The sequence below is a fragment of the Borostomias antarcticus genome, assembly GCF_949987555.1.
Source record: "Borostomias antarcticus genome assembly, contig: scaffold_189, whole genome shotgun sequence".
Classification (NCBI taxonomy): Eukaryota; Metazoa; Chordata; class Actinopteri; order Stomiiformes; family Stomiidae; genus Borostomias; species Borostomias antarcticus.
Genome location: NW_028176042.1, coordinates 134,703 through 146,262, shown reverse-complemented (window position 1 = coordinate 146,262; position 11,560 = coordinate 134,703). Strand labels below are relative to the sequence as shown.

General features: G+C 47.0%; 1 protein-coding gene across 1 annotated transcript; it reads left to right on the top strand.

The window, feature by feature from the left end:
- Positions 1-359: 359 nt before the first annotated feature.
- LOC311328898 (uncharacterized protein) lies at positions 360-8,144 on the top strand. Its single transcript, XM_084462796.1, has 6 exons — positions 360-471; positions 600-739; positions 876-989; positions 1,134-1,191; positions 4,391-4,468; positions 4,821-8,144. The coding sequence occupies exons 1-6, from the start codon at positions 390-392 to the stop codon at positions 6,491-6,493; spliced, it is 2,145 nt and encodes a 714-aa protein (XP_084318922.1). The 5' UTR covers positions 360-389; the 3' UTR covers positions 6,494-8,144.
- The last annotated feature ends 3,416 nt before the right edge of the window (positions 8,145-11,560 follow it).

Sequence of the window (11,560 nt, the reverse complement as noted above, 5' to 3'; positions counted from 1 at the left end):
AGGGAGGTGGTGTACCTGTGTGAGGTGTGTAAGTGTCGGCTCAGTAAAAATGATGCCAAGAACCACATCATGGGCAGTCTCCACAGATTCAACTACATCGTAAGTGTGTGTCTGTGAGACAATCATGTTTCTAAACACACTGTGTGCACTCTTAAAATTATGCTTTTCTTTTTTGCAACCATTTAAAATACCGCTTAAAATACCGCTCAGACAATCCCACTGCTCCGTCCGAGCGTCACGCCACCCAATCGCAGAGAATTGTACTTCCGCCACAGAAGCGATCCGTCAAACCTGCGATCGTGGTCCAATCACAGACGACTGCCGTCCCCTTCGACAGTCATTCCAACGTAAGGCAGGATTCCTTTCAGAGGGTCTCTGCCCAATCAGAGATGGACTCACCGAACGCCATTGTACAATCAGAGATCAGTGAAGAGGATCTCCATGGTTACACAGGGGACGAGCCATTGATTGGTGAGTGTTGAATTGTACAGAATGGTGTCCTAACAGCCGAGCACAATGGAAAATGTGTGTGTGTGTGTGTGTGTGCATGCGTGCGTGCGTGTGTATGTGCGCGTGTGCGTGCTCATGCTCGGTATCAGGTCTGACATGTGTGGTGGAGTGCAGAAGCGAGATGGAAGGCCCTCCTTACTGTTTCCTGTGTCGGTGCTGTGATACGAAGGCCACCAATGATGACATCCTAGATCACCTGACTAACCCCTACCACCGCTTCAACTACATGGTCGGTTCAGTCTACTTCTTCCTTGTTACTCGCCACTACCAGTAAACATTACCCAGTACCACTGTGCCGTAGATGCTGGGAGAAGTGCATGTGTTGTTTCACGCGTTGTGTGTCTGTGTGTTGCGGGCGCCTGTAGATGAAATATCACGCTGAGTGTTTGGAGGGAATGAAGGCAGGGCCAGATATCAGTCAACATCTGCAATCAGCTGCCAGGGAACTGGAGAGAGAGGAAGGGAGGGGACAAGTACAGGTAACACACACACACACACACTCCTGTAAGTTCTCGTGTGGAGACGGGGACAGTCAGAGGCTCAGCTCCTCCCATTCTCCACCCCACCCTCCCGCTGTCATCTGCTCATGTCATGTTCAGATCATGTTACGTTTCCTACTGTAGGTGATGAGATTATCATCCTCCCTGTGCAGCCAAATGGTTGTGAACAGTTACCAGTGGTGTAAGTACATCACCTGCTCTCTCCATCTCTCTCTCACACCAGTGGTGTAAGTACATCACCTGCTCTCTCCATCTCTCTCTCCTCTCTCTCTCTCTCTCCATCTCTTGCCTCTCTTTCACACCAGTGGTGTAAGTACAACATCACCTGCTCTCACCATCTCTCTCAGTCTCTCTCTCCATCTCTCTCTCCATCTCTCTCCTCTCTCTCACACCAGTGGTGTAAGTACATCACCTGCTCTCTCCATCGCTCTCTCCATCTCTCTCTCTCTCCTCTCTCTGATGTAAATGGTATGTATGATTTGAGTTTTTATGGTATCTGCAGGTCCTTAAAAAGTCTTAAGTCAAATGAATTTAACTAAATAAAAGGCCTTAAGTCTTAAATTGTCTTAGTCTTAATAAATTAATTACAGAGCACTACTCTGTGTTGTATAGAGGGGCTGTTAAAGAATTGGTGAATGGATGTAGATTTGTGATGTTCTTGATGTGAAGGGGTGTTTCGCGTTCTCAAAACAAACCGATCTGGTTCTACAGAAAACCAGGCCTTCATGCTCAACACGCCTCAGAGCTGCAGTATCACACATGACATCATTATTACCGGCTAAACTCGTTCTTCCATGCATTTGTCAAATTGTTGAATGTTTCATTTGCAATGTGCAATAACAACATTACAAGCAAAAGAAAGGTAAAGATATTGACATTTTTTCATGATAATCCGACAATGAGATAGCATAAGAGATTGCTGGTAGGTGAGGTGAGAGAGTGATGAAAACATCCAGATTTACAGAACAGGACACAATGATAATCATCAGTCATTTTTCTTTTATATAAGGCTCGCACAGCCTAATGTAAGAGAATCACAGTTTCAATAGTCAGTGCACTGTAGCTCTCACCATCTACTGTAATCCACCAATAGCCACTGGCGCTGTAGACTACCTAGCTAAAGGTCACAAAGTGTTTTTAACAGCGACACTCAATGCACACAGTGCGAGGGACAGCAGGGAGTCCTGGTCACTCAGAGCATCCAGGCATTCTTATTAGGGCTGGGTAAAAAAAAAAAAAAAGATTAATCGATTCTGAATCAAATGATTCAGAATCGATTAATGAATCCCAAAATCGATCTTTTATTGAATGAATGAATGAATGAATAAATGAAGGAATGAATAGTTTAATTCATTCACTCATTCATTTTTGGAAATCACTATCGATACCCAGCCCTAGTGTTGATGTGTTGCATAACTTGGCAGTCATGTAATTAAGGTTACAGCTATAAAAAACAGGTTTTAGTAACTAACCGAATTGAATCGTGATAATCGATTCTGAACCTTGTGAATCGGAATCGAATCGATTCTTGAAATTCGAATCGATACCCAGCCCTAATTCTTATACAGGTGGCATTGTATAGTGACCTTAGTAAGCCAGGTCAGAACAACCATCAACACACAGATAAAGACTTTGTTATTTATTCCTCTTTACAGCTGGCCTCGCCAGTAGCTCATAGCAGTACGGTTCTTACTCTACACACAGACTTCCGGCAGCAAAATAGCACACACGCATCATCAGTTTCAGAATGTATATCGTCATAATAAAGACTTTGTTATTCATAACTAAGCTCGTAGCAGGATGAAGGCCTTGGATACAAGGCCTCTACAGTAGTCAAATCAAATGGTTAACCCAAAACAATCATCTTTGTCTATGCACAGTGACTTTCCATTCAGTTGAGATGACACAGACGGTGCACATTTTGTATTGATCAACTATGACACAGAGGAGTCTTACTGATGATGGGCTCTAAGGCCTATATTTGCCATCACACTTGACTTATTAATATTTGACTTACATCTGCTCTAGTGCTATTGATGTAGCTTTAATACTTTTAATAGGAAGTCAGACAGGGAGCTCAGAGTTCACCAAACAGGGTGTTTTGCCAGAAACCAGAGACTGTCTGTACACCAAGGACATTATTCTGGCCTAAACAGCGAGTACTTCACTAGATGTCAACCACCAATAAATCTTTATTCCACTGGTCCAACTGGAAACCACAACACTATCTTTACCAATCGTATTATAATGCATACTGTAGAACTATTACCTTTCATATCTGGAAAAAAAAACGTTTTCTCTGCCCTCTACAGTACAGTATATGACCTGCTAGAGGGGCCATGAATCTTATTAGAATGAGGAATGTCATGGGAGATCTATGGACACCCACCACGCGTTATCAGTCACGTCTGCAGACTGAGATTAATCAACGAGCACAAACAGAATTGCTTTTATATGATTTTTGCAAATGAGGAGACCAGCTCAATACAGGGTCACAAAGTTCTCCTTTTTTAAACACCATGGTTGACAACTCCCCCCAGGACTCTGTAACCGTATCGGGTGAATGCTCAGCCTAGGGTGATACTAGAGTTCATATCACAACCTGGTTAGAATGGTCTGACCACACAGATGGATTGTCTGCTCAAAGTTGAGCAAGCTCAAACAGAGCTCAAACAAGCTCCCTCATTGCACAGTCGGTATTTCATACTGACCCAGGAAGTACATGTTAACTCTTTAACAGCATATATCATAATACAATCATGATTACACAATAAAGAGAATGGTTTTACACATTTAATGGAAAAATCCATCACAGGAATTGATGGATCAAAGCACTGATAACAGTCGTTTTGTTCCCCAAAATATATAATGATTAAATCAGTTTCAAATATAAATCTGATCCAAGTGTCATAATCTGCCGATTTTACTTATTAAAAATATGTTCTTGGGCATTTGGTCTCACCGTCCATATATTTTTTGTAAATATGGCCTTAAATTGCATTGTGGCATTAAAAAGGTCTTAAAAAGTCTTAAATTGACCTTGCTGAAACCTGCAGATATTCTGGTATGGCTGTGTGCTTTTCTCTCTCATTGCCTGTGCTGGAAGTTTGAACCTGTGTGTGACTGTATGTAAAGTATCAACAATGGCTGGATATTAAAATACTGCATCTGTAACCCGCTTTTCTCTCTTTAAATGGTGTACGTCTCTCTCTCTCTCCCCCAACTCCTTCATCTACTGGAGGATTGTCTTTAACTCCTCTCTCCTGAACCTGGTTCCATCGCCTTTTTTATGTACTGTCGTTCTATATTTCTTGTTCTCTCCCTTCCTTGTCACTCCGTTGTTGTGTGTGTGTATGTCTTTCTCTCCCTCTCTCTCTCAGGTGTGGACATGTTGAAGTTTGGTTTCAGTGAGGTGGCAAGATCAGGAACAGTGAAACAGAATAGGGAAGATATACCAGGTAAGTGGACCTTATAGTAACCCAAAATCAGCAGTAACGTGACCCCTCCAGCAGTAAGTGACCCCTCCAAATCCTCCTTGTGGTTGTGTTGGGTTTAACACGTGAAGGGCAAGACATGCAGTACATTTACAGACCTCCCGATGTACCTTCTTTTTATCTCTCTCTCTCTCTCTCTCTCTTCTATCTCTCTGTTCTCTTCTCTCTCTCATCCCCCTAACTCTGTACATCCCCTTCCTTCTCTCCAACCCTCTAATTCTCTTCTCTCTACACCCCTCCCTCCTTCTCTCTCTCCATCCCTCTAACTCGCTCTTGACATCCCTCTCTCCTTCTCTCTCTTTCACCCCTTTCTCAGTCTCAGAAACGGGCCATGATGCAACAAAGGTCAAAGATCAAGGAGTGTCACTAAAGCGGCATGCGTCGATGCCACAGCAGCATGACCCCGCCAGCTCCAGGCCAGCTACTGAGGTCAGGAGAAAGAAGAAAAGGCCAGTGGAGGTGCAATGCTGTGAGCCGGTGTTCAAGGTAAGCCTGTCTCTAACGGACGGCCCCCTTCTGCTGGAGAGGACATCCTTCAGCCAGGACCCCTCCCTTGAGCACCCTCCCACGCCTGACTTCCCGCCGAGCCCCTCCGGCCAACCCCAGTCCATCAGCTCAGAGGTGGATTGTGGTCCAACGCCACCCCCTAGTGGCGGACTCCCATTCCTTCAAACTGCAGACCAGGACACGCTCACTGACCACCGGCAGCCGGGAGAGCAGGACGGCGCCACTGACGGTCGTTATTTCGGCAACGGTGAAAGCACCACTAGCAGCGGCGGACTAGCCAATGTCAGTGTGACCTTGAACATTGACAGGCCGCAGCTTTTCCCTGACAGCTACTCTGCCGGTGAGGACGAGGGGCCCACCAATCCACCGCTGGCTACAAGAGAGGGGTCAACTGAACATCCGTACCATTCCGGAGAAAGGCTAGCCAGTAATCGGTACCCTTCAAGAGAATGGCTAACTGACAACCGCTACCCTTCAAGAGAATGGCTAACTGACAACCGCTACCCTTCAAGAGAATGGCCGATTGACAGTGAGTGCCGTTCAGGAGAAAGGATTACCGACGGCTTCCACCGTGAGGAAGAAAAGGCAGGCGATCGTCAATATCACTCAGGAGAAGGACAAACTGACCGTCTGTACCATGCAGACGAAAGCACAACTGCCCGTAGGTACACTGAGGAAGAAGAGCTGTACAGATCAGAGATCCAGAGGGGTGTTGGGTTGAGGGTTGAGGTGATGAAGGCGGAGGTAGAGGAGAACAACAGGGAGTCCTACTCTCCCCAGCAACAGTACTACACGAACCAGCCTCCGTTGCAGTACCATACACGGCACCGGGACTACGGGGATGCCGCGGTCCTTCAGAGGCGTGACATGGACTTTCATACGGGTGACCCGGCCCTTTACGACGGCCACATGGGTGTTTACAGGGCCAACGCCAGCGTTAATATGGGTGGCGTAGCTGCGGAGCCTCGGCTGCAGTTCTACAAGATGAGGTACAGGGCACAGTGGGAACCCACACAGCCCTCCCCTGACCACTTCCGCTCCGGGTCACATGGGTACGAGGCACCGCCCAATACCTACCCACCCCAACCTCAGGCCCACAGGATGACCTCTGACCCCTACTATGCTGTTTCGGATGGGTTTGGAACCAGCCCTGACCTGAACCCTGAACCCCGGGGGCACCCTTCTCACCAGCTATACATCCGAGCACAGACCCAGGGGTTCGGAGCCCTCCCTGGACCGCCTGTGTTCAGGACGCTGCCAGATCTCGGCCGCCACCCAGAGGTTATGTCAGGGGGATTTGTGAGGCCCCCCTCTCAGCCCTACTTTCCTGACCCAGAGGTAGGGTACGTAGACCCCCACTTTAACCCCACCCCTGACCACCCGGGCGCCCTCTACCATGGGCACACTTCAGCGTCCAGCCCATGGGCTTCTCCAGGCCTGCCTGGGACTAACTGCACCCAACTGGTCCACAGGTCATTCTAATGCTGCTGTGACTAAAGACTATTTCTTTTTTTAAATGTTTGTTTGAGACACTGGATTCTGCTGGGGCGTTTTGGCGCTCTGTTTGGCCAAAAGCTGAGGTAATCCTCCACACCCACAGACCTGATCTGAGTATTTTCAGTTCTACCTGCAAGGCAATGGATTTCCAAATTCTGTTTTTCCTCTGTTTATCTGTATTTAAGCAGTAGCTGCAGTGTTAACTACAGCAGCCCCACAGTAGGGAGGAGGTGTTTGAGGTTTGAATGTGCTGATATAGATTAGTTAGTCTTTATTTAGTGGGTTTTTGCAGAGGTTTTCAGACTTAAGCAGTGAACCTACTTTAGTTTCAACTGTAGACCTCAGACCACAGGTTCAACACGCCTGTTACTTGTTAAAACTCAGCAAAAGGGACTTTTTGTCACATTGGCATCTGATTGGACAGGTGTTCATCAAGAGATAACGTGCTCTATCTGTGGATGAACATCAGTGATAATGTGGCACTCTGAATGAACACCTGACCTTTACAGTATTGATTGTTGTACTGCTGTACTTTTCTCTTCTGAAGTATAAGTGGCAGTGTTTGTCGGCTACATTACTGGATTATTATTTTGTATTTTATTTTTTACATTTTGATCATGGGACAAAGCCCATGTTGAGCCATCTACTGTTAAGTGGCAGATTGTTGTTTATAGTAAGCCACCATTCTATCTTTTGTATGCAATGTGAATGCAGTATTTCATTTGTAAAAAAGGTTATTCACTGTTTTATCTGAGGTGAGGAGTCCTGTGTTTGTAGATACAGACTTCTTGGTTTGGGAGGGTATACAAGTATTTTGAATCAATAGGGTTTAACTGCTATAATATATCTCATGATTTTTAATTATTTGACAACAGTCTCCAGAAATGAACACGAAAAGCTATTTTTCCCCATTTGTCATGCTGTGTACAGAAAGTGAGAATAACCTGGGTATATAATATAGTTTTGTATTTCTACCCAGACATGTGAAGTCTTCATATAAAGTCAGTGTTATGTTGTTTTTTCAGAATTGGTTGCATACTACTTAAATTCAAGTGCGTTTGATTAACTATATTGTGTTAATTATCTGAAGATCCTGAGACAAACTGTCCAGTTGTTTTCGTTCAAACCTGGTTCTCAGAGTCCCTTTCTATAAAAGGTTTCCTGGCCTTTAATTATGCCAAATTCATGACTAAAATAATACACAATGTAAGAACAATTTAGAACATTTCTTCATTCAAGGCTTAATTTGTTTTGTACCCAGTAACTATAGCCAGATAATGCAATGTCCACCACATTGCTCTGAACTCATGGGTTAGACTCATCAGTATTACCATTCATCCAGCACCCACAGGGTCATCAGTATTACCATTCATCCAGCACCCACAGGGTCATCAGTATTACCATTCATCCAGCACCCACAGGGTCCTCTTAAGGCCAGGTTTGGGTTCATCAGTATTACCATTCATCCAGCACCCACAGGGTCCTCTTAAGGCCAGGTTTGGGTGGTGGTGTTGCTTCTTTCTGGACACAAAGCAAACTAGTAAAACAGGACTTGACTCACTGTACATTATTTGTTTGTACTGAGATTCAATCAAATGAGTTGGTACTGTATCTTGAGTGTTATGCCTTTGACCAAATAAAAGAAGCCAGTAGCACTTGGTGTAGTGTCTTTTTGATTAAAAATTCTAATAGTAGCTCTGTGTCTCTATATTCTGCTTTAAGTATGCTTAAAGTGCACCTTCTTTCATTGATTTTAAAAGGAAAGAACTGGGGTGAGTGTCAGTGACAGGATCAGTGAAAACATCTGTACACTACCCATCCTGTGTGTTTAAGGTCAAATGACCACTCACCCATGTCAACGAAGACTGTAACCTGACAACTGAGTTGGTGCTCCGCCCCTCTTCTTGTGGTGCTTTAAATGGCAACAAAATAGTTTTATACAAACCGTAAACTACTGTTAAGAGAAATGCAACAGAAAATCCCTCTAGAAGAGTTAAGGTTTATCAGACTGACGATTGTCCTTATGACTAAGTGAACGAATATTACTGGAACCTTCACGGGGTCTTACCATAAGGCTGCTCACCGATGACCTAATTTTCTCATCCACAAGATCACTGACAAGCAGGCGCGCAGATTGGCTGGGGCAAGGGGGGGCACTGCCCCCCCTGGTGGCCAGATGCGCAAACTGTCTGCAACGCGTCCAAAACATGTCTTCTAGAGACCGGGTTGCGGCCGGATCAGAGAAATGCACTGAACGGCTCCTGCTTGCGTGAGAATTGATTGTGCTGATTCCTCATCCAGTTATGGGTGGATGGAAAACTTTCAACTGAATGTTCACATTGTTCTGATAATTGTAGGCTATAGCAACATAAGAGTGGCAGCTCTGACAGCAACCCAAACATGAGCTAATCCCATAGCTGTAGGCCTACCATTGCTAGCCATGAACGAACTGGATACTGCATATCTGTGCAACGTATCCATTGTCCAGTTGTCAAATCGATTATGTACGCACTATTATTCTTTTGGTGATTATTCTTTGATATAAATGCAGATAGGCTACATGTGAAGAGGCAATTGCTGGATTCTACGCTGTTTATAATGACACATCCCGACATTGAAGCATGAAAGGCGTAGCATACATTCCGTTTTAGTTTTTGGAAGAATTTATTGGAAAATATTGTTTGAAGTAGGCCTGGGCTATATTGAAACGAATTCCAAATTTCTGTGCTAATGGACGGCGCAGCGGAGGCGCAGTTGAACGAAACGTGGATATTGGAAATAATAAGCACTATGTTTTTAAATGTTGTGGGTCAATCATGCAGCTGTAACAGAATATGCGCATTCCAATGTCCGTGCAGGGCTCGTATTTATACCACTATAATCCCTATTTGATGGGGGGGGGGCTGGGACTGACTGCCCCCCCTGATCAAAAAGTCAAACTGCGCGTATGCCTAGAACCATGACAAGCTCTCTGGTCCCTGTGGGAGAACCCTCTGAGGAACGTAATGCTTATAGAACTAGAATGAGATGACAAATGATAAGTTAATCAATCAATCAATCAATCAAACAATCTGTTATGGTTCGGGCCGGGTCCGCCCCGGCTCACCCCCTGCTCCCAGTCTGGACCCTCGCCCCTGCCCCGGACCCCTGGTTCACCCCGGACCCCTGGTTCGCCCCGGACCCCTGGTCCACTCTGCTCGCTCCCGGTCCAGACCCTCGCCCCTGCCCTGGACCCCTGGTTCGCCCTGCTCACCCCCTGCTCCCAGTCCAGACCCTCGCCCCTGCCCCGGACCCCTGGTTCGCCCCGGACCCCTGGTTCGCCCTGCTCACCCCCTGCTCCCGGTCCAGACCCTCGCCCCTGCCCCGGACCCCTGGTTCGCCCTGCTCACCCCCTGCTCCCGGCCTGGATTCCTCACCCTGAACCCCTGGACCCTCCTGGACCCTCCTGGACCCTGAGCACCTCCTCTCCCAGTGACTGCCCCTGAACTACCCCCAGAGACTATTGTACACTTTGGTCACATTGTCCACATTGTCACTTGGTTTTGTTCTGCCTCCTTGTGTGTTTGGTCTTGTGTTCATTGTCTTGTCTTCTATGTTGGTTTGTGTCCTCCCAGCCCCAGCTCTAGACACCTGTCCCCTCACTTGTCTCACGTCACTCCAGTCCCTCCTCTCCTGGCCCTCTAGTTCCCCCCTCTAGTTTTCTGCCCGGTCCCTTTCCCTGTCCCAGCCTTGTTCCCTTCCCTTGTGTCCTTGTTCCTCTGTCCTTGTGTTGGTGTCTTGTTGGAATCCCTCGCGGGGACACACGCACCTGTGTCTCGTTATGTATTGTTGCACACCTGTACGTTGTTCCTTGATTGTTCTCCCAGAGTATATATGCCCTCCTGTTTCCTTTGTTCTGTTGGTTCATTGTCAATGTTAGTGCGTGTTTCCCCTGCGTTTCCTCCCGGTGTTTATTTTGGATATTAAAGCCTATATTTTGAACCTGAGCTGCTTGCCTGCCGTCTGCTTTTGGGTCCTACCTCCACCAGCCTCAAACCCTAACACAATCAATCAATCAAACAATCAAACCAACAATGTATGTACAAGGACATTGAACAGGTGCTCTGTTGGTGTGGCAAGAGAAAACATATTTAGCTGCTAGTGTGAGCTGAGGACACAGATCCTCTATAATTGTTAGGGTCGAATGTATCCCCATTTTTAAAGACTTTGTTCCATCCATCAGGGAAGCAGCCCAGCTCAATAGCATGTTTATCTCTGCTTCCCTCCGCAGCGCCCAGAGAGTTCTGATTATCTCTGACCACAGTGATTCCTCAAGCACAGTAATTACCAAGAGGTTCAGACAATATGAATCAGACCTGTCTTTGTTTCTCTGCATTGCAGGAGGGAATTACAGACTCTACCCACTGCCACTGGATTGTGTAAGTATGTATATAAATATATATGTGTGTGTGTGTGTGTGTGTGTGATGTGTGTGTGTGTGTGGGGGGGGGGGCAGAGGGCAGTGGTGTGATATAAGGGCCCACTGGAACCATGAATAAGCGTTCCTCTAGCACAGTGAGGAGGGTGGGGGTCTGGGTGGGTAGAGTGTGAGGGTGGGGGTCTGGGTGGGTAGAGTGTGAGGGTGGGGGTCTGGGTGGGTAGTGTGTGAGGGTGGGGGTCTGGGTGGGTAGTGTGTGAGGGTGGGGGTCTGGGTGGGTAGTGTGTGAGGGTGGGGGTCTGGGTGGGTAGAGTGTGAGGGTGGGGGTCTGGGTGGGTAGTGTGTGAGGGTGGGGGTCTGGGTGGGTAGTGTGTGAGGGTGGGGGTCTGGGTGGGTAGTGTGTGAGGGTGGGGGTCTGGGTGGGTAGTGTGTGAGGGTGGGGGTCTGGGTGGGTAGTGTGTGAGGGTGGGGGTCTGGGTGGGTAGAGTGTGAGGGTGGGGGTCTGGGTGGGTAGTGTGTGAGGGTGGGGGTCTGGGTGGGTAGAGTGTGAGGGTGGGGGTCTGGGTGGGTAGAGTGTGAGGGTGGGGGTCTGGGTGGGTAGAGTGTGAGGGTGGGGGTCTGGGTGGGTAGTGTGT